General features: G+C 42.9%; 1 protein-coding gene across 11 annotated transcripts in view; it reads right to left on the bottom strand.

The window, feature by feature from the left end:
* Positions 1-27,297, bottom strand: part of znf362a (zinc finger protein 362a) — an 85,199-nt gene that overhangs the window by 32,398 nt on the left and 25,504 nt on the right. For 4 of the 11 annotated variants that reach the window (XM_088616756.1, XM_088616758.1, XM_088616759.1 and 1 more), the window contains exons 3-5: positions 22,647-22,712; positions 7,931-8,177; positions 5,135-5,254 (exon numbers count right to left, since the gene is read on the bottom strand). In XM_088616756.1, the coding sequence (XP_088472882.1) occupies positions 5,135-5,254; positions 7,931-8,177; positions 22,647-22,712 (433 nt within the window). The remainder of the gene's footprint in view (positions 1-5,134; positions 5,255-7,930; positions 8,178-22,646; positions 22,713-27,297) is intronic. The other 7 variants (XM_088616760.1, XM_088616762.1, XM_088616763.1 and 4 more) reach the window with 3 other exon arrangements.

The raw sequence follows: 27,297 nt of genomic DNA, 5'->3' as shown, positions 1-27,297 counted from the left end.
TGGTCCTGTATTTGGCTGCATCCATCTTCCCCTCAATTTTAACCATCTTCCCTGTCCCTGCTGAAGAAAAGCAGGCCCAAACCATGATGCTGCCACCACCATGTTTGACAGTGGGGATGGTGTGTTGAGGGTGATGAGCTGTGTTGCTTTTACGCCAAACATATCGTTTTGCATTGTGGCCAAAAAGTTCAATTTTGGTTTCATCTGACCAGAGCACCTTCTTCCACATGTTTGGGGTGTCTCCCAGGTGGCTTGTGGCAAACTTTAGACGAGACTTTTTATGGATATCTTTGAGAAATGGCTTTCTTCTTGCCACTCTTCCATAAAGGCCAGATTTGTGCAGTGTAAGACTGATTGTTGTCCTATGGACAGACTCTCCCACCTCAGCTGTAGTTCTCTGCAGTTCATCCAGAGTGATCATGGGCCTCTTGGCTGCATCTCTGATCAGTCTTCTCCTTGTCTGAGCTGAAAGTTTAGAGGGACGGCCAGGTCTTGGTAGATTTGCAGTGGTCTGATACTCCTTCCATTTCAAGATGATTGCTTGCACAATGCTCCTTGGGATGTTTGAAGCTTGGGAAATCTTTTTGTATCCAAATCCGGCTTTAAACTTCTCCACAACAGTATTACGAACCTGCCTGGTGTGTTCCTTGGTCTTCATGATGCTCTCTGCGCTTTCAACAGAACCTTGAGACTATCACAGAGCAGGTGCATTTATACAGAGACTTGATTACACACAGGTGGATTCTATTTATCACCATCAGTCATTTAGGACAACATTGGATCATTCAGAGATCCTCGCTGAACTTCTGGAGTGAGTTTGCTGCACTGAAAGTAAAGGGGCCGAATAATTTTGCACGCCCCACTTTTCATTTTTTTATTAGTTAAAAAAGTTTCAAAAATCCAATAGATTTCGTTCCACTTCACAATTGTGTCCCACTTGTTGGTGATTCTTCACATAAAATAAAAAATTTATATCTTTATGTTTGAAGCCTGAAATGTGGCAAAAGGTTGAAAAGTTCAAGGGGGCCGAATACTTTCGCAAGGCACTGTATTTATATTTTATACAATACTCCAAGAGCAAAAATGAAATTTTACAAAACTCTTCGGTCACTCTTACTGTATTTATGATGCAATTTCTGTACTGTTATGTGAAATCTGCCTTAAAGGGGAACTGCGAAGCTATTTTTATATTTTGAGGTTAGAAAAAATCAGCATTGATGAGCACATTTCAAACTACAGCAAAAAGTAAAAAGGTACAGAGTAACATCTCTGCGCTGGAATTTCAGCTGCACAACCTTTTTCTCTGGTACATCGCATTACATGAGTCAAGACAGTGACTAGTGAGCAGGAAGATCTTCATTCGCACAAATGCTCGCTCTCACACTGGGGTTTGCGACAAAAAGGGAGATGAGACAGTACTTTCACAATGTTCACGATTTTGTGCTAATTTCAGAATTGTAAATTGGCCTGAGACGTCAGGACTGCAGTTCCCCTTAATTTGTCCACATACGTCCTCAACAGGGCGGCTTGGTTGGGCAGTAGTTACCATCGCTGCCTCACAGCACTATTCCTAGGGTGCTGTCTGTGTGGAGTTCGTATGCTCTCCCAAAGACAGACTGGTAGGTTACATGGCTTCTGATAAATGACCCTGTGACTCTAAATTGGATGAACTGGTCAGAAAATGGATGGATGTCTGTAATATTACATATTACACACAGAATAACATAAGGAATGGATTGATTCAACTTAAAAAGCCTGATCAAAAAAGGCATTAAAGCTACAAACATTTTACAGGCAGGAGTCCATTTGAGCACTTACAGTACTGCTAATGTTAAACATTTTAAAGTGGGAAACCCAAACTAACAGTATTAGGCTTAAAGGGAAAGTGAGTAAACCATTAGGTTGGGTGGTTATATATATATAAAAAAAAACTATTTCTCTGCTGTTATTTCTGTGAATCTACAACTGAAGATACAGCAGGGATTCCAACATTCCAGACTATCCGATCAAGGATAAAGAAGTACTAACCCGGAGTGCCTTACTGAGACAGCAGTACGTTTTGAGAGCATTCCTGAGATTGGCCAGGGTGGCTCCTCTGGAGTTTGGAATCCGCTGTTTCTGAACCCCACCCATGCTGTGGGTGAAGAACAGCCTCCTGATTTTAGCTGCTCTTTGTTACTTTTACTTTGAAATTACCTTTCCTGCTATCTGTGTTGAACCTGACATCGAGGTCTTTTCAAAGATTTTTAATTAATTCCCGGCAACCGATTTCTCAATTCCAATTTGTCAAGCTCTCAGAATACAGAAAGCTGCCAATGACGTCCCTGGTAAACTGCTAAGATCCGCGTTCTAGGATGTGCAGACTCAATATTTGTCAGCTTTCATCTCATCATGGATGCCCTTTGCTCTGGATTGTTCAGTACAATACAGCTGTTCAATAAAATACAGGGGAGTTCCAAACTGCTCTGCCCTGACGCTCTGGAAAGCAGTACTGCACCATTAAAGCTCAGACCACTAGGCTTAAGAACAGCTTCCATCCTATGGCAGTGCGCATCCTTAACAGGTAACTGTGCAGTGCATCAGAACTCAATGCAGTTTCGCACTACATAAGGACTTGGACAACCATGATTTGTATTCACTACCATATATTTAATGTTCTCTACCAGGTATTTATTGCTCTCGTTTTATTGACTGTACATACTATCACTATTTATTATATAGTGTTTTGTAATGTACTGTGCATGTCCTGAGAGAAGAGAGCGAATAAGAATTCCAATGTACACGTACATATGGCAATAAACTCCTCTACTCTACCATCTCCTCTACTCTACTACCTATAGATTCTTTCATTTAGTGGTGACAGAAGCAAACACACTTTTATAGGCTACTGCATTAAACAGTTTCAGCCATACCTCCCTCGATTACAACGGAAGGCATTTCACTGCGTTTCCAATCGCTGGTAGCTTTTTTGTCTGTCCTTCGTAATTTGGTCAACAGAAACTTGAATAATAAAAACAATCTACAATAAGTGGGACTAGAATAAACAAAGAGAATCTATTAATAGGGTGAACTTTGGACGAGATAAAGGCTTTGTTCTGAAGGGAATTGTGGAGGCTCAGAGTGGAAAACACTGACATAACAGATGGGAGGCATAAAGGAGCTTCTTATGGTAGATAGCAAGTGACTGGAAGAAATTGATGCTCAGAGTCTACTTATCTACAAGGACTCATTTGAATTTACTGATATTCCCAGGTCTGTTTGATATCCTGCGCCATTGTTTTATGATTTTAGCAACTCCTGTTCTTTTTTTTTTGCCATTTCAAAATAACGAGAGCAGCAAACCTCTACAGCACGTAAAAGAGAGCAGCATGAAGAAGGCTCCACAGCCAAAATGTTGCGTTTCTATTCTTCTCTTTTCTTTCTAAACTTCAGACCCCTGATACAACACCTTAGCGTGGAAAAACCATAGAGGATCTCTCTTCCCTCAGAATATGGCGGTTTACTGTGCGAACAAAGTAGTTTCGCTAATAAAAATGTGACAGTTTTCCTACAAACAATCCATGTCTTTTCCTAGACCACCATATTCATTTTCCAAACTCTCTCATATTAGATTTAGGGCAAGTCCTGGGAATTGATTTAGAGGGTTTGCCATGAAGAAATTTTCCTAAAAAAGATCACAACAGTAAAAATGCAAAATGGCATGGTACAACAGTTTAGATATATAGTTTAGATATAGATTGCAGTTAGACTTGGCAGGATTTAAGATAAGAGATAAGATAAGATCACTTTATTGGCCACATTGCATTAGGAATTTCTCTTTTCACATACCCCAGCTTGCTCTCCATGAGACACACATACACACAGACAGGGAGAGAGAAGCTTGGAGTCAGAGCGCAGGATCAGCCATTTATACAGCACCCCTGGAGCAGTGGGGGGCCCAACGGAGTAGGATTCCTCTGCCGGCCGCGGGATTTGAACCGGCAACCTTCCAGTCACAGGCAGAGATCATTAGCCACAGAGCCATTGCTCGGCCGGATTTGATATTAATTTTACTACTGCACCTAAAATAGTGTAATAAATGACTTCATCTGGAGACTTAATCCAATTAATCAGTTACGAGTTGTACAATGATAATATACTCCACAACAAGTGGAAACCTACTTCAATACTTTTGAGGAATGTACAGCCAGGTGCTAGGTGCATCCTGTACAAAATAAAACCAGTGTGTCTGACAGTCCTGGAAAAGTAATTAAAACAGGTAAAATCTGGTGGTCTAATTTTACTGTTGAGTTGAATATGCTGTTAATTAGCAAGACAAAGGGGAACACAGCCAGAACAGAGCAGTAAACATGTAATGTGGCAGAGTACAACAGTGCAGGTACTCATGATTTATACATTATGGATTTATTACTGCTCACAAAATAACGTACCAATAAAAACACCAATCTTTTAATCTAAAGGTGTGGTGTTCATTTTCTTTGATTAACAAGTTCAAAGGTATCTGCTTCCATTATTTTTTCAAAATTGCCACGCTAAAGAAATATTTCCCGGAACAGGTGAGTATTAGAAATCCCCTTTTTCCCCAAAAGGCTAAAATGATGCTTCTGTAGCACTGGCATTAAGTGATTAGAGGTAGATTTCATTTTAGGATGAATGCACAGATACTAGCACACAGAAAAGAGCTGCAATTCTTAGCACAGCAGCTCCCTGAACTTGTCTGTCACCAGACAGACAGAAAGTAATCAGGAGGAGTTAGTCACCTACAGTTGAACAACCACCTTGACAAGGTGAGTCTGTTATGGCATTTTGTGTGCAAACAAGGTGTGTGGAATTCGGGAAGACCTATGCATTCCAAAACAGTAGTTAATTCCCAGTCACGTGTCAAATTTTCCTGGAGCTTTGTAAGCGCGGTGGAAATGTGGCACCCATCAAACTACACAGCTAGGGCAATATTCCCATGCCGTTAAAAATGATTTCGGGGTGACTAGATAGTAACTCATTTATGACACTTAAAAAAAAAGCCACTGCTCCATTTTGACTCAAAACACAAGAAGATAAAACCTTGAGGTCTGTTTTCTTTTTCTTTTAACAAGGTAACATGGCAGAAATGCCAGATCCATGGAGAGGCGATTACCTGAGAGATGGTTCATTCTAGTAGGCTGGTCTATGATTTGACGCAAATGCCAGTCCTCCCACAATCCTTTAGCTTTTACAGATGTCTTATCATCCAAGTTTACATCACCAAGAATAAGGCCTGTTAGAGATGTGCAGAAAACCCAGATTTACGAGAAACATTGGTATTCATGGATAATCAACATACAAGAGCAACTTAGAAAAGGGAGAAAACATTTTTTTTTTTAAAGAAGGTGAAGGTTTACACATTTATATATCCCAAAACATGTCCATAACCCACCCTGGTCAAGTTCCTCTTTATCTGTAATGCAGTTTCATGCCTTCGGGTCAGTGGTATTGCAAAAGAAAAACAACAACTGCGGTTTTGTTTTTAAATACAGGACCATCTCACAAGACAAACTGGTCAAATGTGGGAAGAATTTACTGAAGGCTCAGTGGCAAATCGGACAGCTGTGCCTGTACTAGGGGTTAAAAAGGAAAATACAAAATGCCAAATCTTATGGCACTGTGTAACTGTTTCTGACTTAACCAAAAACTCTCTTATCAATAGACCCGTGGGTGCAAACACAGAATCGATAACAGCCAATCACCATCTCGCTGGACTCCCAACTACAAACTACGTGGCGTGTATGGAAATCATCAGTCATTTTCCACAGCCCTCCTGAGGTTTACAGCTGTGTATGACCTTGTCAATTAAGAACTGAATCCTGAAAGAAAAAGTGCAGTCAAGGATTCCACTTGACAGAAGCAATGAAATGAAATGCATGAGCATTAGGTTCTGGTCGTGCCAGCTGGCGGGCTCTTTGCCCACAGACACCGTGGGCACAGGCAAACCTTAAAGAAAGTTTAAGAACTGCCTTCCTTCCAAAACAACTTTTTAATGATCAAACACTGAAAGGCAGTTTATTCCGAGAGCTGCAGAAAGCTGGAATGCTTTTCGGGAAGCAGTGACTCAGCCATCCCATCTTGATCTGGCCGCGATCCATGTGTGCCGAGGGAAGAGCAGTCTGGCTGTGAGGATGAGACTATAGCCCCCCCTTGCGGATCAAATGGAGATGCAGCAGAACCAGGAGTCAGCAAAGGATTCTGGGAAGGGTTTGGCACCTGTGTCCACCCAGCCTTTACTCAGAACTATGTTTATAATATTCATGCTTTCATAACCCTTTATTTACGATCTTAAAATAAAGGTATTCATTCAGTTCTACTGCTTCCAGTCAGGAGAAGTTGAATCCATACAAGAATTTTCTCCATACAAGGGGCTAGCACTCTGTAACTGCAAAAAATATTTTGTTTTTAATAGCAATACCACACCCCACCAAAAATAGTGTAAATCAATGAAAAATAAAAAATACAGTAAAACATTGGAGGTCATTTTTATTGTAAGGCAAATTGTAGCCTTGAAATAAAAGTGCAATGTTATTGAAGCCATTGTTTAACAAAGGCAGGACAGGTAATGCATCTGAAGTCCTCCTTAATGCTGGCTAGGAAGATACTGTAACCAAGCTTAAAACTCTTGACTTTGACTCTTACTCCTTGCAAGAATCTGGAGTGTTGTGCTGCACACTATATAGGGCTGATACACAAAACGTAGCTCCCACTCAAATCAATTAATTTATGATTGGAATAGAAATAATAATAATAATAATAATAATTGCTTACATTTATATAGCGCTTTTCTGGACACTCCACTCAAAGCGCTTTACAGGTAATGGGGACTCCCCTCCACCACCACCAATGTGCAGCATCCACCTGGATGATGCGACGGCAGCCATAGTGCGCCAGAACGCTCACCACACATCAGCGATCAGTGGGGAGGAGAGCAGAGTAATTTAGCCAATTTATAGAGGGGGATTGTTAGGAGGCCATGATTGATAAAGGCCGATGGGAAATTTGGCCAGGACGCCGGGGTACACCCCTACTCTTTTCGAGAAACACCCTGGGATTTCTCATCCGAAGGACGGCGCCTGTTTACAGTAAAGTGTCCCCGTCACTACACTGGGGCATTAGGACCCACATGAGCCGCAGGGTTAGCGCCCCCTGCTGGCCCCACTAACGCCTCTTCCAGCAGCAACCTTAGTTTTTCCCAGGAGGTCTCCCATCCAGGTACTGACCAGGCTCACACCTGCTTAGCTTCAGTGGGTATCCAGTTGTGAGTTGCAGGAGAAAAATGAGGAGCTATACGTTCCTCCAGGAGTTCCAATATCTTGCAGCATTCATGTGTCTCACAGTATAATTTATCTCCAAAACCTGCTTATTTGCTTATTTTATATCAGTCTCTTTGGACTCTTTTGGCCATTTTATCCCTTCAAACTTTCCCTTCAAACAAAACATTCAAATTCCATAGACAAGAACAACCGGAATATATTTTTTAAGTTTAGGTTCACCCTAAGCATGATATTTTTTCCGAAACACAGCTGTCCTTTTAAATCTGTATTTGCAGGCTTTGCAACTTTAATACAGATAGAACCCACAGAATGTAACGGCGAAACCCCAGCCAGAGCAGCCTTGCGATCCAATTACATTTTCTGATTACACTAAAAAGCCTCCAGTCGCTCCAACCCACAAAGCTGCTTGCTGTAACGGGCACCCAGCAGCTTTTCCGTATTAAAAAAAAGCCATGAAGCGACTGCATTACAGTAGAGCAGAAAATGACACAAATGGAGGGTGAGGAGATGCCGTGTGAAATATAAATGGATGTGAACCGACGCCCTGAGCTGAAGGAGGTGAATTTCGTGCACATCGCTAGTGCCTTGAAGGAGAATCCTCTCAGGGGGCAGGAGTAGGGGGCATTGCCTACCTGCCACAGTGCTGGAGGCTGGCCGGGCGTGCAGGGCGATGTCAGGCTGCGAGGGACTGTGTGTGTGGAGCCCGGGCACCTGCTGAAGCTTGGGAATGGACATCACGTGCTGGCCGCCCTCCGAGGGCGAGGGGGGCACCAGCAAGGGCTGCTGGGAAGGGACAGAGGTGGGCGGCAGGTGGGGAGGCCTGATCTTCTCGGCCATCAGCTGCTCCTTGATCTTGTTGATCAACACCAAGTTATCCAGCTAAGAAGACAACAGAAACAGAAATGCATGCGATAATGATCATTAAACTGCATGAACCTCTTTTTAACCTAGAAGGCACATCCGGAAAGAATCGGAAAGTCTTTTAAACATCAAGGACCGACTGCAGTGAGTTTCGTTTCTTCCCAGTTTTGATGTTGCTCAAGTTTAAATCCCAGGCAGAACGAGCAACTTTATGCTGAGTAGGCAGACATACTTTGAATTTTTGTGACAAAATCTGGGGTTCTCTATCAATCATGATGGTGGATTGACCAGCTTTAATAAAAATTCCTCTCAAATTCTTCTTCTTGTGCAGAAACAATGTATGCAATTTACAAATTGAAAATTATTGGAAATCATTCACTTCATCAGTAGTCCAAGCTGAACCACCTGGCAAGCTGCTACTTTATTTTTACTCTGCAATAGGTTAGAAACCATTGTAAGAAACCCAGCCTATCATGTAAACTTCTACTCAAAGACCCACATTTTCTAGCAGACCAATCCCTGCTGTTTAAGAAAACATTTGGCCCATTTACTCTAAACATGGCATCGTTACAGCAATACCATAATCGTCTTGATACAGACAAGAACAGCACTGTTTTTGTCTTCATGAATAATGTAATAATGTAATGTTTCTTTATTAGCCCTATACAGTTTCTTGCATTAGGAATGCGTTTTTTCGCATACCCCAGCTTTTCTCCAGGGAGACACAGACACAGAGACAGGGAGAGAAGCTTGGGGTCAGAGCGCAGGGTATGCCATTGTACGGCGCCCCTGGAGCAGTTGGGGTTAAGGGCCTTGCTCAGGGGCCCAACGGAGTAGGATTCCTCTGCCGGCCGCGGGATTTGAACCGGCAACCTTCTGGTCACAGGCGCAGATCCTTAGCCACAGAGCCACCGCTCCGCCCCATTTTGGATTTGAAGACGGCAACATCGTAACTAAGCAGATTTTAAAAACAACCAAAGTTGCTGACGAACTACCTTGGTGATGTGTGGCTTCTTACACAAACAGCTCCTGATGTCCAGGCTGCACGACCAGGTTGTGTGCAAGTGATGAGGTTTCAGGTCAATTTCAAAATCCTCGTGCTCACCTATAGGGCTCTACATACCACCTTAGTACCTGTCTGACTTATTATCTGTCTACTCCCCACCTCACAACCTTCATTCATCTGACTCTGGTCTCCATTTTGGACCCCAAGCTCGTCAACATGTGACAGGGCCTTCTCTTGCTGTGCCCCCGACCTCTGGAATTCTATCCCGAAGAATACTAGGGAGTCACCTAGCCTGAGCGCTTTCAAATCCAGACTCAAAACCTTTTTCTTCAGAAAAGTTTTTTATCTAATTGATGTCGGAATCGGCTTCTGCTTTCTAATTCTGGCATCTTCACTCCTTGTTATCTTTTTTTCCTTATGGTAAAGCACTTTGAGAAGCTACTTTTAAAGGTGCTATATTATTATTAACATTGTTAACACCTTCAAAAAGGAAGCCCACATGGCTTCAAAAAGAAGCCACAATACTCCGTACAGGAAGACAGAAAAAAGTACTGAAGTGAAGTCCATAATTATTCTCTCGCTTACACACAGTACTTCACACACTCTGATCTCAAACATATAAACTGCGCTAAAATATCTGACATTTTAGGCTCTGCCTTGAAATATATACAGTGGTGTGAAAAAGTGTTTGCCCCCTTCCTGATTTCTTATTTTTTTGCATGTTTGTCACATTGAAATGTTTCAGATCATCAAACAAATTGAAATATTAGACAAAGATAACACAAGTAAACACAAAATGCAGTTTTTAAATGAAGGTTTTTATTATTAAGGGAAAAAAAAATCCAAACCTACATGGCCCTGTGTGAAAAAGTGATTGCCCCCTAAACCTAATAACTGGTTGGGCCACTCTTAGCAGCAACAACTGCAATCAAGCGTTTGCGATAACTGGCAATGAGTCTTTTACAGCGCTGTGGAGGAATTTCGGCCCACTCATCTTTGCAGAGTTGTTGTAATTCAGCCACATTGGAGGGTTTTCGAGCCTTAACCGCTTTTTTAAGGTCATGCCACAACATCTCAATCGGATTCAGGTCTGGACTTTGACTAGGCCACTCCAAAGTCTTCATTTTGTTTTTCTTAAGCCATTCAGAGGTGGACTTGCTGGTGTGTTTAGGATCCTTGTCCTGCTGCAGAACCCAAGGGCGCTTCAGCTTGAGGTCACGAACAGATGGCCGGACATTCTCCTTCAGGATGTTTTGGTAGACAGCAGAATTCATGGTTCCATTTACCACAGCAAGTCTTCCAGGTCCTGAAGCAGCAAAACAGCCCCAGACCATCACACTACCACCACCATTTTACTGTTGGTATGATGTTCCTTTTCTGAAGTGCTGTGTTACTTTTACGCCAGATGTAATGGGACACACACCTTCCAAAACGTTCAACTTCTGTCTCGTCAGTCCACAGAGTATTTTCCGAAAAGTCTTGGGGATCATCAAGATGTTTTCTGGCAAAACTGAGACGAGCCTTTATGTTCTTTTTGCTCAGCAGTGGTTTTCGTCTTGGAACTCTGCCATGCAGGCCATTTTTGCCCAGTCTCTTTCTTATGGTGGAGTCATGAACACTGACCTTAACTGAGGCAAGTGAAGCCTGCAGTTCTTTGGATGTTGTTGTGGGTTTTTTTGTGACCTCTTGGATGAGTTGTCGCTGCGCTCTTGGGGTAATTTTGGTCGGCCGGCCACTCCTGGGAAGGTTCACCACTGTTCCATGTTTTCGCCATTTGTGGATAATGGCTCTCACTGTGGTTCGCTGGAGTCCCAAAGCTGTAGAAATGGCTTTATAACCTTTTCCAGACTGATAAATCTCAATTACTCTGTTTTTCATTTGATCATGTATTTCTTTGGATCGCAGCATGATGTCTAGCTTTTGAGGATCTTTTGGTCTACTTCACTTTGTCAGGCAGGTCCTATTTAAGTGATTTCTTGATTGAGAACAGGTGTGGCAGTAATCAGGCCTGGGTGTGGCTAGAGAAATTGAACACAGCTTTCCAAAGATGTGGTAAACCACAGTTGATTTATGTTTTAACAGGGGGGGCAATCACTTTTTCACACAGGGCCATGTACGTTTGGATTTTTTTTACCCTAAATAATAAAGACCTTCATTTAAAAACTGCATTTTGTGTTTACTTGTGTTATCTTTGTCTAATATTTCAATTTGTTTGATGATCTGAAACATTTCAGTGTGACAAACATGCAAAAAAATAAGAAATCAGGAAGGGGGCAAACACTTTTCCACACCACTGTAGCATCTAACTTTGGAAATATGTTCAGCTTTGGTTTTAATTTTTTTTACCATCTATTGATGGAAATTAAATACCCTTTAAAGCGTTAAAAGTGCAAATAGTGTCCTTCTCTCTGGCTGCACATGTTTTAGCACATGTAAGTTATATATAAGTATGCTGACTATTTTGTATTATAAGAAATCCTACCGATTAAATGGATCATAGACAACAAACATTAAATATGTGGAGATTTGTAATGAAAAGGGCAAAAAAACAGTCCAAAATGAATGATGCATTAGTCAGAAGTTACATGGGTGAGAAGCTCCTCTTAATCAAAACAAGCTGAAAAACCATTGCAACTGTTGCTATTTCAGTTGTGGAGGCTGAGATGCCAGCTCCAGATGCCTGCCTGCTATTTAGAACCCATCTTGGCACTGGTAATCTGCACACAACCCACAACAGTGCATTTCTCCCCATTGTGCATAATTCTGATTTTGGAAAGCAGTGAAAGGTTTTGTTCATATATGGTGCTTTCTCATTCGGCACCTATTATATTTTATAGATTTTGTGAATTTCTTTTGGTACTATAGGAAACGGTTATCTATTAAATTGTAATTTATTTGCATAAATATTTAGCCACTTGGAAACTGTCTATTGCTAGCATTATGTAGCAGAAAAGGGATAAAAATATGCTCAAGGCTGCCACAGTGCCAAGGAAGAACCTAAGGAAAATGCAGGCCCATTTAGTATACAAATCAACAAAGAAACAGTTTCTTACGAAATGTACTTTCTAGCTCTCCTGTATCAGAAACCGTCAGTCAGAAAAAAGAGAGAGAGGGTGAGCAGTAACTAATGAGCTGTGTTTTAATGAGCTATAGTGTCTAAGACGGCCCCAGAAACGTGTGTTTCGTGCTACTTGAACAGCTTCAATCTGGGTGGAACCTTTAGAACCAATTTGCAAGCATGGAGATAAAAAAGAAGTATATATATGTGCATATGGCAGTGAGACTCTGCAGAGTAGTCTACGATGTCTGTGTGTCAGATATGTTGTTGTTTTGCTTGTGATACAGTGTACAACTCTCATCTTCATATCAACAGGAAGAACTAGTATGTTGCAGTGCCCTGACTGGCCATGAAGTGCCATGAGTCATGTCTGATAATCTGCCTCCATCATACATCTCTGAACTCCCTGTTTACACTCCCTCCCCTAGGCTCCTGTTAGCAAAGGTTGGTCCTTTGCTCACTGTACCTGGGACTAAATCCCGGACTTTCAGAGGCTGTACTATTTCTGTCGCTGCTCCTTGGTTACGGAATGCCTTCCTCGGACTGTACGAGAGACACATCCTGTTACAATCACCAAACTCCAAACTCACCTTTTTACCAGGAAACCTTTTTATTGTGCTATTTTTTTTATCACTATGTACAGCATCCTTGGGTTTGGAAAGGCTTTATTAAATTTCTGGGTCATCTAGACAAACACGCAATACTTCCAGTGTTTCAAAAAGGGTCAGGCTGGGAGCACAAAGACAATTTCCTTTAATTGGGTCCTGCTCATCCACACCGGTGCTTAAGCCTTATTTTTTTTCACCATCGGGGGTGTTTCTGTACAACAGCTGGTTGCTTACTTGAACCCAAGGAGAGACTGCTCTGTACCACAATAAAATATTCTCTTGTCTTTTTGCCAGCTGCTTTGACATAGTAAGGATTTAGCCAATCTGCTGTTGTAAAAATGGAGATCACTTGGGAAAAGGGAAACACTGATTGCATGTCTGCATCACATAAAAAAAACATTGAGAGAACCTTGGGATAATGTTCCAAAGCACTACATATTTATACTTATACTACACTTCATATTTATACTGTGAAACACAAGGTATATATAATATGTACAGATACTGCATATCAGCTGCGTCCCCAGACCGACTGAGGCAGGCAGCAGGAGGAGGCACAGTGAATGGTCATTTATCTATCTAAATCCCCGGAGAGGAGCAGAGGTCCAGCTGCTTCTGTCCACTTCCCAGAATAAGGGCACCGTCTGCCTCACACGTGACATGTTTATGATTTGTTACGCTGACCCCAGAGATAATTACACTTGTGAAAATGGTGTATTCAATAAGGACCTGTCGGACAAGAGACACGAACTTGAGGAGCACATTCGTACGCCGAGAGAGGAGAAGGAAAATTGACTTCCGGTCAGTCTACGGTGCTATAACTCCTCCAGAAATTCTCCCAGCCCCTCAGTATCCAGACAGAAGGCGGCACTAGTGGCTCTAGGATAAACAAAACAAACCAGGACAATCGCCGTCTCCGAGTTAAGAGACGCTATAGAAGCAGGAACAAGAGCCCCCTGTACCTCTGTCCCACCATTCAGACCGATGTCGTGACGTGCTCCTGAGCTGGGACTCCTGATCTGGAAGAGTTAGAGAACCCAGCTGCTGGGCAAACAGAGTTGATGATCCTGCAAACCCTTCTCTGCTCTGCGACCGGCTTTGCGTCTGAAGGGGAGTCTGTTCGGTGGCCTGTGCTGTGGTGTTAGTGGGAGTGCCGGTGTGGGTTTTAACAGGGGGCCGCCAACAGGCAAGCCCACGATCCCGGGACCCTGACTCTAGCATCATCACTAGGGGGCAAGGAGTCAATGTGCTCGACGCTGGAATGAATCGTGCGTAAACATCGTGTACCTAAAATTGAGACCGATGTCTATCTGAGCCGAAGGACACCAATATGAGCAAATTGTTATGATGTGCGCCTGAGGTGGGGACTCAGGGTGCGATCCGGGAGAGAAGAGATCCCAGCTGCTGGGCGAACAGGTGGTGGAGCCCGGGAGCCGGCAAACAGCACACAGGGAATCACCCAGAGCTGTGTGTGGCCGAGTCTGGAGGGAGCAGGGATCACACACTCTTGGAGCAGGGAGCAGGCCCGAGAGCCGAGGAGACACGCACACAGGCAGGAGCGGTGCTGGGGCTAGCCAGGGAGTCCAAAGAGAGGTGCAGGCGAACACAGTCCAGGTCTGTGGTCATACAGTCCAAGTTCAAAGCCAGAGACAAACCATAAACAAAGCTAAGGAGGTGATCCAGGGCTCAGAACACAAGCCAGACATGGGAAATACCCAGAAGCCAGGCTTGAGGGCTCAGTAGCCAAACTCAATGGCAGAACCCCAGCCTTCATCAGGTCCGAGTGTTTATTCTGGGGAGAACCTGGAACCGGTGTGGTCGTAAACTGACTGCAGGTTCTGAGTCTCCAAGAGATCAGTTTCCTGTGGCAGCCGGAGATAGGAGACACTCTGATGATGACGCCACAGCTAGCTCACCCCACATCCCAGCATCCTGGGCAACCAGGGCGGAGCGGTGGCTCTGTGGCTAAGGATCTGCGCCTGGGCCAGAACGTTGCCAGTTCAAATCCCGTGGCCGGCAGAGGAATCCTACTCCGTTGGGCCCCTGAGTAAGACCCTTAACCCCAACTGCTCCAGGGGTGCCGTATAAATGGCTGACCCTGCGCTCTGACCCTAAGCTTCTCTTCCTGTCTGTGTCTGTGTCTCATGGAGAGCAAGGTGGGGTATGTGAAAAGATGAATTCCTAATGCAATAAATTGTATATGGCCAATAAAGTGATCTTATCTTATCAATTCAGGTGGGGAGCTGCGCCAGCATGGGTAGGCTGCAAAGGAACAAGTAATAGGTTTATTCCATGCTGAAAAAAAGAAGAAAGAGAACACAACGTTTCGGCCGTGGAGCCTTCTTCAGGCGTTACTTGTTCCTTATCTTATCAATAAACTGTATTAGTTTTGTGCCATTCTTCTAATATATGCACTTTAGCAAAACAGTTGTCTACTACTAATAAACTAAATTTTAATGATATTTTCACATTATTATTCGTATAGGTACCTAACTTCCCAAATGTTAGTTATAATTGAGTAACAATAACATACTTAATTTGTAGACAATGGTAATTAAACGGAAATTAATTGGAAACTGAACCATGTGTCGCAAAGCCAATTCCCAAATTTAATCTGGGTTTCGGATGCTCATCATTGGCAATTCCACAGCTACAGACATTGCAATTCAGTCACCAGCAGCAGATGTGAAATGTCTCCTGGGAGCCAGGCTGTCTGACATTAAGGCAAAAATAAACATGTCAGGTCTGGAGAGAGTCTCTACTCTGGTTATCCATGCTGCCATGAATAACTCATGGACAGGCAGAAATATAAATAAGAGGGAATTGATGTCATTGTAATTGTATGTGACCCTCCATGCTGATTATACGGAGGGGATGAAGTCTTTAAAAGGCTCTCCCTTCACAACAAACTGATGTGCCTCCATAAAAACAGGCTTTGTTGATAATTGGGATTCTGCGATGGACTGGTATCCCATCCAGGGTGTATCCTGCCTTGCTCCATTCACCGTCTCCCCCACAACCCTGAACTAGATAAGGCATCTATAAGATGGATGGATAATTGGGATTATTTTTGGGAATGACCTGGCTTTTATGAGAGATGGTCCCCTTCCTAACTGGACTGGTTATGTTATCTGACAACTTTGTTACATTTCTAAAATGATTCTTAATAGCACCACCCAGGCCACAGGCTTGCAGGCCTAAACCGCAGCCTGCTCCTTCCAGCAACTCGTCCTCAATGCAATCAGAAACTGAAACTGAAAACTGAAACAAGAAGTCCCTATGCCAGGCAGAGTACCATACCCCCTGCTGAGGCCTCGTCGATCAGAAACAGTACATATATTACCACCATACTCATATGTCATGGTAAAGGGAGCAGATTAGCCCATTTGGTTCAGCTGTGCCCTTCCAGCTAAATGGAAGTTATTAACTGATATTCAGGACCGATACCAATGAGAAGTCAATCTCACAGAGCTCATCACCATCATTACAAAATTAACTCTATACATCAAACACAAACTCCCCCCTTCACATTCACCTCAAGCTTCCCTCCTCCAGCTGCCCCCTGGTCACTCACTCTGAATGGGGGGTCGAGTCTCCTCATCCCCTGGCCAGGGGGATACCCATTAACCAACCGAGTTTACTCAAACCTTCCTCACCAAATAATCCAAACACTCACAAAACATTCAATTCCTGGATGTGGTCGCACTGAGTGAAATGTGTCAATCACTCTTCGTGGTACCAAAAAGTTTCAAAGAATTAAATCAAAACAACCCCTTCAGGTCATAATCACTTACAGGCCCCTTGGCCTCTAATCTACATTTCAGATAGAGTTCAGTGGATTCTTATCTACATTTACAAAACTGTATTACTTGGGAGCAACAGCTACATGTTGTCACAATTACAAATAACAGTGCCAATGAGGGGAAGACTGCAAATGCCTATATACTATAAATAACTGTGGGTCTTCTCCATACACAAACAAATACCCTACTGCAGTGCGCATGCTCAACAGCTAAATGCAGACTCAATGCACACCTCCTCTATGCACTTTTTGCATAGTCTGCCATGTTTTTTTTTTCATTACTACGTATTTATTGCTCTCCACAACAGATTTATCAAGTCTGTACTGTACTGTCTACATTGTGTGGTGTTGTCTGTTGTACAGTGTATGTCCCGAGAGATCAGCATGAATATAAATTCCAATGTACATGTACATACTGTATGGCAATACACTCCTCTACGCTACTCTAAATAACAAACCGTTAGGTGGCTTTACTGGCACACTGAAGCAGGCGAGCGAATGAAGAACAAATTCTGATTTCCAAATGACGACCTGAAGCTTTCATTCTACAGTTCTCATTTCTCCTGCTCCAAACTACAACAGCCTCATCCTGCCCGAGGTTCGAACCCACAACCCTCTGCTCCACTGCTGCAGGATGTGCCGAGCGGTTCCAAGCAGACCAACAACAGAACAGAATTAATAAAGCTTCTAAAAATAAACTATTCCAGTTAGCTCTTTTCACTCTGTATGAAACAACCAGAATATGTGAAGGTTAGCGACAACAAGATAGTACTCCCACCTGGTTCCTGGAAGATCTCAGGTGACAAAATGTGAACATATGCAAAGGCCTGTGGTATTTTTCTACTTAATCAACTTCAAGGAGTGTTTACACTGCTAAAGCCAGTGCCTCCTGCGCTCTCAAGTCACTCATATAAAGTTACATACTACGTACAACAAAATAATACAAGTCAATCATATGAACTTGAATGCTTTGTGGATGAAATACAGTTGCTCCCAGTGAAAGACAAAATTAACAATAAAATAATATAGGTGCTTTCCATGTGTCTAGAAAACGGGTCCACTTCGAGTCTGAAATATCATTAGATGGAAAGGAATGTGGAAAACAAAATTGGACTCAAATCCCAGAGTGGTGTAAAAGGCCAAACTTAAGAATTAAAAAAACAATTTCTGCAGAAGTTTTCTGTTTTTAAACTTACATTCCTTACATTCCTCTACAGAAGTGGTTCTCAAACTGTGGTACGCGTACCGGCAGTGGTACGTGGAGTGCCGCCAGGTGGTACGCCAAATGACCCTGGAACTGTGTCGTGTGCGCTGAAAAATCGGGACGGGTTTTCATATTTTGTTTTTTAATACGTGTCGAATACGCAGTACTACGATACAGTGCGCGCTGATACTTCAGTGGACACAAGAGATACTCTGTAATTCTATACCACTCTATAGGAATGTGTGCTATGGATGCAAGTGACCAATTGTATTTAAAAAAAGCTACTGTATCTCCAGCAAATAGGGAGAAAGGAGAATGTGTGTGATTTTGGAACAATGCCAACGTTGTAAACACAGGAATGCATAGAAATATGTGCTACGAACGCAGGTAATCTTGTGAGCACAGGAAAGCGTGATAAAAGAAAAATCTTTAAGAACTGTTCTAATTTGAGAAAAATACACTGAGTGTCTCTGTGTTTCGCTCCCATGCGCATGAAATAAAAACTTTAAATAAATACGGAAATAAAAACGGAAACGCGGAAAAATGCAAGCTTGCGGATTGCTAAAGCAGGTAAGCTACAGTACACTATTTCTGAAGAACCTTATTTACCGTTGGCAAAAGAGCTGACACGTATTGTGTTGAGAAAAAGCTGCTAAACAGCTTGACCTGCTGCCCCCCTCCCCCTGAAAGACACAGTCATTCATAGAATTATTGAAATGAAGGATTATATCAAAAGTACACTGATAGAGCGCGTTAAGATGAGCAGATGTTTTTCTCTGCAATTAGATGAGTCTGCAGTCAATTTGGCCAATTTGCTCGTTTACGTTAGATACGAGTTTGAGGGCATGTCCCATGAAGACTTTCTGTTCTGTAAACCGCTACCAACAGGAACTACAGGAGAGCACATATTTCAGCTTCTGAATGAATTTATCGAAGAGAATGCGTCTGAGTTTGTACAGACGGTGCTAGAGCAATGACAAGCTGACATAACGGTGTAGTTGCACGAATTAGATAGGTTGCTCCAGAAATTAATGTACGCATTACAACATCCACCGCGAGACCTTTGCCGTCAAGAAAATGCCTGACGATTTAAAATCTGTTAGACTGTTGTGAATTGTATCAAGGCTCGAAAAATTAATTCACATCTGCTTTGCTCAACTAAACAGGCTCACCCCTCTCACTGAAATGGTGCTTTTTTATTAGTTGTTCTTAATGATTTTTTTCTGTAAAACACTTTGAGAAGCCACCTTTAAAGGCGCTATATCAAATAAAGTTTATTATTATAATATTTAGTATACGTATGTGTGAGTGTGTGTGCACGTGCCCTCATGTTGGTCATTGAGAATTTCTGGGGTTCCTATGAGATGATGACTTGTAGGTGGTACTTGGATGCTTTGGTTGGATTAGGGGTGGTACTTGGTCCAAAAAGTTTGAGAACCACTGCTCTACAGTATTATATCGTGATAATGCACAAAAGAAACGTACCACTCAGGTTTACTGGATTTAACACTTTAGAAACATGTCACATGAGGTGGTACCTCACTGTTCTTGTCCCAGGTATGATTCTGGACTGGGACTCTTTCTTGTGCCATTTGCCTGTTCTTCCTGTGATGGACTGGTGTCTTGTCCAGGGTGTGGTCCTGCCTTCTGTCCTGTGATGGACTGGTGTCCTGTCCAAGGTGTGTTCTGCCTAGTGTCCTGTGATGGACTGGTGTTCTGTCCAAGGTGTGTTCTGCCTTGTGTCCTGTGATGGACTGGTGTCCCATCCAGGGTGTGGTCCTGCCTTGTGTCCTGTGATGGACTGTTGTCCCATCCTGGGTGTGGTCCTGCCTTGTGTCCTGTGATGGACTGGTGTCCCATCCAGGCTGTGGTCCTGCCTTGTGTCCTGTGAAGGCCTGGTGTCCTGTCCAGGGTGTGGTCCTCCCTTGTGTCCTGTGATGGACTGGTGTTCTGTCCAGGGTGTGTTCTGCCTTGTGTCCTGTGATGGACTGGTGTTCTGTCCAAGGTGTGTTCTGCCTTGTGTCCTGTGATGGACTGGTGTCCCATCCAGGGTGTGGTCCTGCCTTGTGTCCTGTGATGGACTGGTATCCTGTCCAGGGTGTGGTCCTGCCTTGTGTCCTGTGAAGGCCTGGTGTCCTGTCCAGGGTGTGGTCCTGCCTTGTGTCCTGTGATGGCCTGGTGTCCAGTCCAGGGTGTGGTCCTGCCTTGTGTCCTGTGATGGACTGGTGTCCTGTCCAGGGTGTGGTCCTGCCTTGTGTCCTGTGAAGGCCTGGTGTCCTGTCCAGGGTGTGGTCCTGCCTTGTGTCCTGTGAAGGCCTGGTGTCCTGTCCAGGGTGTGGTCCTGCCTTGTGTCCTGTGATGGACTGGTGTCCTGTCCAGGGTGTGGTCCTGCCTTGTGTCCTGTGATGGACTTGTGTCCTGTCCAGGGTATGTCCTGCCTTGTATCTTATGCCTCAACAACAGGCTCTGAATTACCTTCATCAAGAATAAGCAGTTTTCTCACAGATGGATGGATAAGTACTTGAACCAAATGATAACAAAATTAGAAGAAAAAATACAGTTCAGAATCTTCATAAGTTTTCAGTTTTACATTTGATACACTGTCAAAATAAAACATAATAAAATCACTACTTAATATGATGTCCCCGAAAGACTGAAAAGTGTTTTGCTATTTGACAGGCAGCTGGAGAATGCTGGCCCACAGTTATCTCTTGTTGATGGACTGGTGAGTTGGTTCTGCCTGGACTCAAGTCAGTCTTGAAGCTGGGCTGTGAAGACTGTGTGGTCCTGCATTGTCCCGCTGAGAAATCAACATGTCCAGTGTGGCTAACAGAAAAGGAAAAACTGTGGATTGCCTCAATATACCACCAAGCAGGAAAGGTGCCCACAGACATTTTTTGGGTTAAAGGCGATTTCTTCCCACCACCTCACCGGCTGGCTTGAATAACGTGAAAATCAGTGCAACACTCACCACGACAATCCCACAGACATTGTCTTCAGTCAGGTCTGTTAAGGGCAAAACGGTATTCATCAGTATAGGAAACACTCTCACTCATGTTGCCTGGCAACATCGCAGGTGTTCTTTTGCCCATACAAGACTGCAACTACAGCCAAACGGCTGCCAAGCATGTAGATCATCTTTGTTCAGACAATGAGCTACAGTCGTTCTGCTGATGCTTAGGTTACTTGTTCCTAGACTTTCTCATGAATCCTCCAGCCTTTGCCAGGACTACAGATCTGCATCAGATGGATGTGATGGTCCCAGGTTCCATGTGTGGTGACCCTCACACATTCACAACGCATCCTCTCTCTCACAGGGCAGGTTTCCAGCTTTCTCTGGTCTACCCTGTTTATTGCTGAAGCATCACATTCTCTTGCCAAACTCTCTCACAGACTGGCCTCCTTCAATCACGTTGACAGCAACCACTCAGCAGGATGTGTTCATATCTTTCATGGTTCTTAAACTAAAATTGTGTTTTAAATTGGCAGTTTATTCCAATTAATAACTAACTCTTTGGGAAATGTACTTCAACTTGATGCCAAAGACTGAGCATTGTTTTTTTTAAATGAAATTACCAGATCTGAGCACAGTATTTTTTTTTCCCCCACCCAAAGAAAACTATTAAAATGTAAATGTAATAATTATGTATGTCCTCGTGAACTATTGAGACAAAAACACAGACTGTTGCATTTCCCTGGGCACCAGTGCATATGCAGTTTTGTGCTTTCCAGAGCAGATGTAGTTTTAGTTTGGAAGTAGTAGTCAGACAGAAAATTGCAACAGAAAGAAGATGTTTACCATTTTGAGCACTAAAATGTTCAGTAAATTGAACCTAATTGGAAGAGAAACCTATTTTGCACCCAGTTAATATTTTAAAATCCCTAATACGAGTTCTTCTTTGGTTCACAGCAGAGTTTGGAGAATGGTCTGCATGTTACTCAAACAATTAACCAGCAATATAAGCCAAAAATTACTGGATTGTGACACTTTTAAAAAACATCTGCTTTCCCCTTTGTTTTTTCTACTACAATGGCCATACGCAGGGGAAAAACTACAATGCTGATGTGAATCACACACATAAAACATGTGTTCTAAATATTCTGTTCCATTTCTAATGCCATTTAAAAAATGTTACTAATATTTGAAATACTTAAAGTTTCATAAAAAGTAAATACAAAACATTATTTTTATTGTTGAAATAACTGTCACAAGAACCAACAAACTGCAGATACTGTATAATACTGTTTACAGATTTGCCTCCCCCAAAAACATTTAAAAAATCGGCAACCCGTGACTCAACACTGAGTGGGTTGGTGTAACTTTAGTTCCATCTAGCGGCCTGAACATGAATTACACGCTGGTCGGATGTAAATAATAATTGCTACCAGGTAATGGGGACTCCCCTGTAGCCCCCACCTGGATGATGCGACGGCAGCCATAGTGCAGTACGCTCACCACACATCAGCTATCAGTTGGGAGGAGAACAGAGTAATTAAGCCAATTCATAGATGGGGATTATTAGGAGGCCTTGACTAGTAAGGGCCCATGGGAAATTAAGCCAGGACGCCGGGGTTACACCCCTACTCTTTTCGAGAAACGCCCTGAGATTTTTAATGACCACAGTGTCAGGACCTCGGTTTTACCAATTCGAAGGACGTCGCCTTTTTACAGTATAGTGTCCCCGTCACTATACTGGGGCATTTGGACCCATACAGACCACAGGGTGAGCGCCCCCTGCTGGCCCCACTAACACCTCTTCCAGCAGCAACCTTAGTTTTTCTCAGGAGTTCTCCCATCCAGGTACTGACCAGGCTCACACCTGCTGAGCTCCAGTGGGCTGCCAGTTGTGAGTTGCAGGGTGATATGGCTGCTGGCTAAAAGGAAAAGGAAAATATTGCTATTCCCAAGTGTAAACAGCATTTGCTTTTCAATATAATCCAAATCTTTAAAAAAGTCAAATATAATTTTCAAATAACCAGCTGTCAGCTTATTGTTCCCCACAGCACAATTACATTCAATTACAGCACAAAACTTTTCATTAAAAAAATTCCAGGGTGATTATTTTAATCCAATTTGTGAATGACAGATATTAGCCTTCTCAATGGTGATGTTTCTAATATAATTCTACAATGTACCACTGTAACCTGTGGAAGCACAATAATGCCAACATGAACATGTCCAAAATGAACCAAGTTCTTACAGAAAGGAATATTAAAAGATCTCATATGGATTCACTAATAATGCTGTGTAGATGCTTCTTAGTTTCCTAGATATTAGGCTAGTCTAATAATAATCCATCTTTAACTTCACAAGAAGCTGTCTCGGGGAGCTTCACATGAGGCTGAACAACTAAACAAGTGCTGAACAACTAAGGGACGGAGTGGTGGCTCTGTGGCTAAGGATCTGTGCCTGTGGCTGGAAGGCTGCCGGTTTGTATTCCACGACCGGCAGAGGAATCCTCCTCCGTTGGGCCCCTGAGCAAGGCCCTTAACCCCAACTGCTCCAGGGGTGCTGTATAAATGGCTGACCCTGCGCTCTGACCCCAAGCTTCTCTCTCCCTGTCTGTGTGTCTCATGGAGAGCAAGTTGGGCTATGCAAAAAGACAAATTCCTAATAGAAGAAATTGTATGTGGCCAATAAAGTGATCTTATCTATCCTATCTAAAGAAAAGAAAAGCATAATGCAGTTAGGCATTAAGTTAACTGAGGATGCACCTTAGTTGGCAGTGGAGCAGGGGAACCTGTCTAATTAACTGTCCCTTTGCATGAGATGTTAAGCTGCCAGCAGATCAGCCCTTTCCAACCCAGGGCTGGTCCTGACGAGTGTGTCCCTGACTCCCACTCTAGCAGTAGCAGTGAAAACCCCAGCCGGTCAGTCCTGTTAGGCCAGTCCTCTACCTCTCTTCTTAGTTACTGGTGGGCTGGCAGGACAACACTCAAGGCTGCTGCAATGAGGTAAGTCTTAAAACTGGGTCATGTAAATAACCCACATATCCAGCACTGCACTTAACTGTGGAAGGAATTGCTGGGATCTGCTCATTAGGCCTTCACCAACGGTTACACGAAGATAAAACAAACCTGACTTGCTTTAGAAACTCCAGCAACTTATGATACACAACAAAAGACAGGACAAACACCCATAAAAATACCATCAACAGAAGAAACAGGAAAAAGCCACTCAACCAATGCTACATATCAAAGGACAGGACAAATACCCATAACAGACCATGAAACTGTGAAACCAAACCTCTTTCTGAGGCCTTACTATAGATACGGGATGGAAACCCCTTTCTGTTGTCTGTTCTGCGGGGCAGACCCAAGAGCATTGCTGTCCTTACTGATCTCAATAAAACTCAATCTGCACAAGACTGTGTGTCCTGCTCCCCTCATGAAGAATTTCCCACAACAGTCTTATTTTCAGTTTTCACTCCGCTGGAATATGCTCTAAGGCCTCACCACCAAGCTCTGTCTACTCTGAACTTCTTTTTTGGGGTATTTCTATCCACAGGTGTGACCGATTCCTTAATCTCCTCGTTAGAATGGGAGGTTTGCTCTAGCTGGGAGTGTCTCAACGCTGCCCTCTGGCTGCTCAACCCCGCTCTTACAGTCCAAACAAGGCTGCTCTGTTACAGGCACGGGGAATAAGGCATTAAAATCTCACATTCAACCTGGTTTCAAAAGACTGATATTGCCAGAGACTCCTTTATTGAAGGGAACTCAGAGCACTGAAGGCAAATACTGGAACACCAGTAAGCTTTTTGAAAGTGCTCAGAACTGCAGAGTCCAGGGGATCAATAAGTAAGATCATTTAAGATGGGGCCTGTCCCTTTAAGGGCTTTGTAAAACTAAAAAAAATCGTCTATTCATTCTGTAATCATTTTTTCCAATACAGAGTCACGCCGGAGCCAAAGCCTAACCCCTCAAGCAATGGACGCAAGACCGTATACACCCAGGACAGACTGCCAGTCCACTACAGGAACACGATATTGACCCGGTATAATTGAGAGCCAGTGTAGAGATGCCAGTATTGGTGTCACGTGGCCAGATATCTCTGTTTCTGTTAGGAGCTTTTCAGCAGTCAATTGATTTAGCTTTAGTCTAGTAACAATTCCTTACATTTATAGCGCTTTTCTGGACACTGCACTCAAAGCACTTTATGGGTAATAATGATTTCCCTCAACCACCACCTGTGTGCAGCCCCACCTGGATGATACGATGGCAGCCATCGTGCGCCAGTACACTCCCCACACATAAGCTATTAGTTGGAAGGAGAGCAGAGTAATGAAGCCAATTCATAGATGGGGATTATTATGAGGCCATGATTGGTAAAGGCCAGGGGGAAATTTGGCAGGACACCAGGGTAACAAACTTACTCTTTTCAAGAAAAACCCTGGGATTTTTAATGACCACAAAGAGTCAGGATCTCGGTTTTATGTCTCATTGGAAAGTCTGTGCTTTTTTAACAGTATAGTGTCCCCATCACTATACAGGGGCATTAGGATTCATACAGACTGCAGGGTGAGCACCCCCTGCTGGCCCCACTAACACCTCAGCAACCTTAGTTTTTCTCAGGAGTTCTCCCATCCAGGTACTGACCAGGCTCACACCTGCTGAGCTCCAGTGGGCTGCCAGCTGTGAGTTGCAGGGTGATATGGCTGCTGGCCATAGTCTAGGCAAAACCCGGTTTGGGCAGAAAAAAGGGTATTACACACTCAATTTCTCAGCATTGTGTGCAATATTTTTGGGCAGGAACACACTCTGGTTATAGTGTCCATAGAAGCTCTACACACTTTTTCCAAAATAACACATACTGTGGCCTGACAGCCTGAAATCATGTCACATTCATCAGAATTGATTTAACTTTTTTTCACATATTGTAACACACAACCTCCAAGAGAAAAACAAATGCCCAAACATTCTGAAAAGTAATCTCAGATGAAAACCTAGAAAAATGGGTACAAACACCTGAGTCAGTGCTTGGTAGTAGCACCTTTAGCTTGAATTATAGTCATAATAGTCAATCTGTATAAACCTATGCACATTTTGCACATATTTTATTGTTTTCACAGTGACTATGATCATCATATTTTGCACACACCTTTGTATTTATTTTTATTTATTTTCTATAATTTTTCGTCTATTGTGATGTCTGTTTTTGCTTGTCTTGGGCTGTACTGCTGTAACACATCAATTTCCTTTCGGGATCAATAAAGTCTTATCTATCTAATTCTGGTTAGGTCTGTACCAACATAGCTCATCTAGATACGAGCTATATACCGGCTATATTCCCAATACTCCTTTTACATGTTTACTCACCCCCCCTTGCAGGATAATAAACAGGGTTGGCCAAAGTTAAAAAAAAAACATCTAAACTCCTGAAACAATAAAAGTGAAGGAGGTGATCTGTTCAATTAAGAAGCTTATTCATCCACTGAAATGAAAGTAGATTTCCAGTATAACATCTGGCCATTCAACAGTTAACTGAATAAATAATGTCTGTCATTTGCTCCAACATGGACCTTAACAACCGGATCCACCGGACAAGAGCCTGTCTGCTTGCTCCTGAAGCTCCACAGTACCTGTAGAGTTCTACACACTCCGTGTACCTCCACACACACTGCCCTGTCCACACCTCCAATAAATGTTCTACAGGAAACACTCCAGCTCCTCCTCAAGGGAGCAGAAACACACTCCAGCAGTAAAGCCAATTTTTGTTCCCCCCACTGTGCTTGAGACAAAAACATACATCTAGAAAAGCTTAAACAAAGGTCTACAAACAGTAAACAAGCACTGCTTCTTCTGTTTCAATCCTCACTTCCTGTCTATGAAACACTCATGAGTCAAAAATGTATTTTGGCCTCAAGGAAGAGGCAATGTCTTTATCTCAAATTGGGTCAACTGATTTGGTCACAGTATTTGATATCTGCTTTCTTATAGCGGCAAAACTTTTATTGTGGGAAAGCAGCAGAGGGTTTTCGGTTTCTGAGCGGGCTCCTGGCGTTGGTTGGCTTGTTAAATTGCTGTGTTCAAAATAATTGTTTTAACTTGTGTCTGTTAAGCGAGAGTCACCTGACTGGCTGAGGACAGTGCACACTTAAAAATCAAGACCCTATCTTTCCAAGCAAGGTAAGAAACTTCAAAGTTTCTTAGCCTCTAGAGCAGTTGTCGCAGTTATACTAGAGGGCAAAGGGGATTTCCTAAATATTTAGAGGTGACGAGGATGTTGTTAAAAGTAGACTTATTGTTATCTAATGAGACAACAGCTGGATCTGGGTCAATGAATACTTGAGTCTTCAAGGCTTCCAGCTACAGTTAAAAATGTCCATTTATGTCTTTATGTTCAGGTTTTGCTAACTATTTAAAACCTTAATTAAAGCATCAAAGCAGATCATTTTACTAAGAAAAATATTTAATCTGTCCATACAATCCATCCCTGCAAGTACCGGGCACAAGGCAGGGT

The sequence above is a fragment of the Lepisosteus platostomus genome, chromosome 23, assembly GCF_059453375.1.
Source record: "Lepisosteus platostomus isolate fLepPlt1 chromosome 23, fLepPlt1.hap1, whole genome shotgun sequence".
NCBI lineage: Eukaryota > Metazoa > Chordata > Actinopteri > Semionotiformes > Lepisosteidae > Lepisosteus > Lepisosteus platostomus.
Note: the sequence above shows the minus strand (reverse complement) of the source record. Positions and strands in the feature narration are given on the sequence as shown.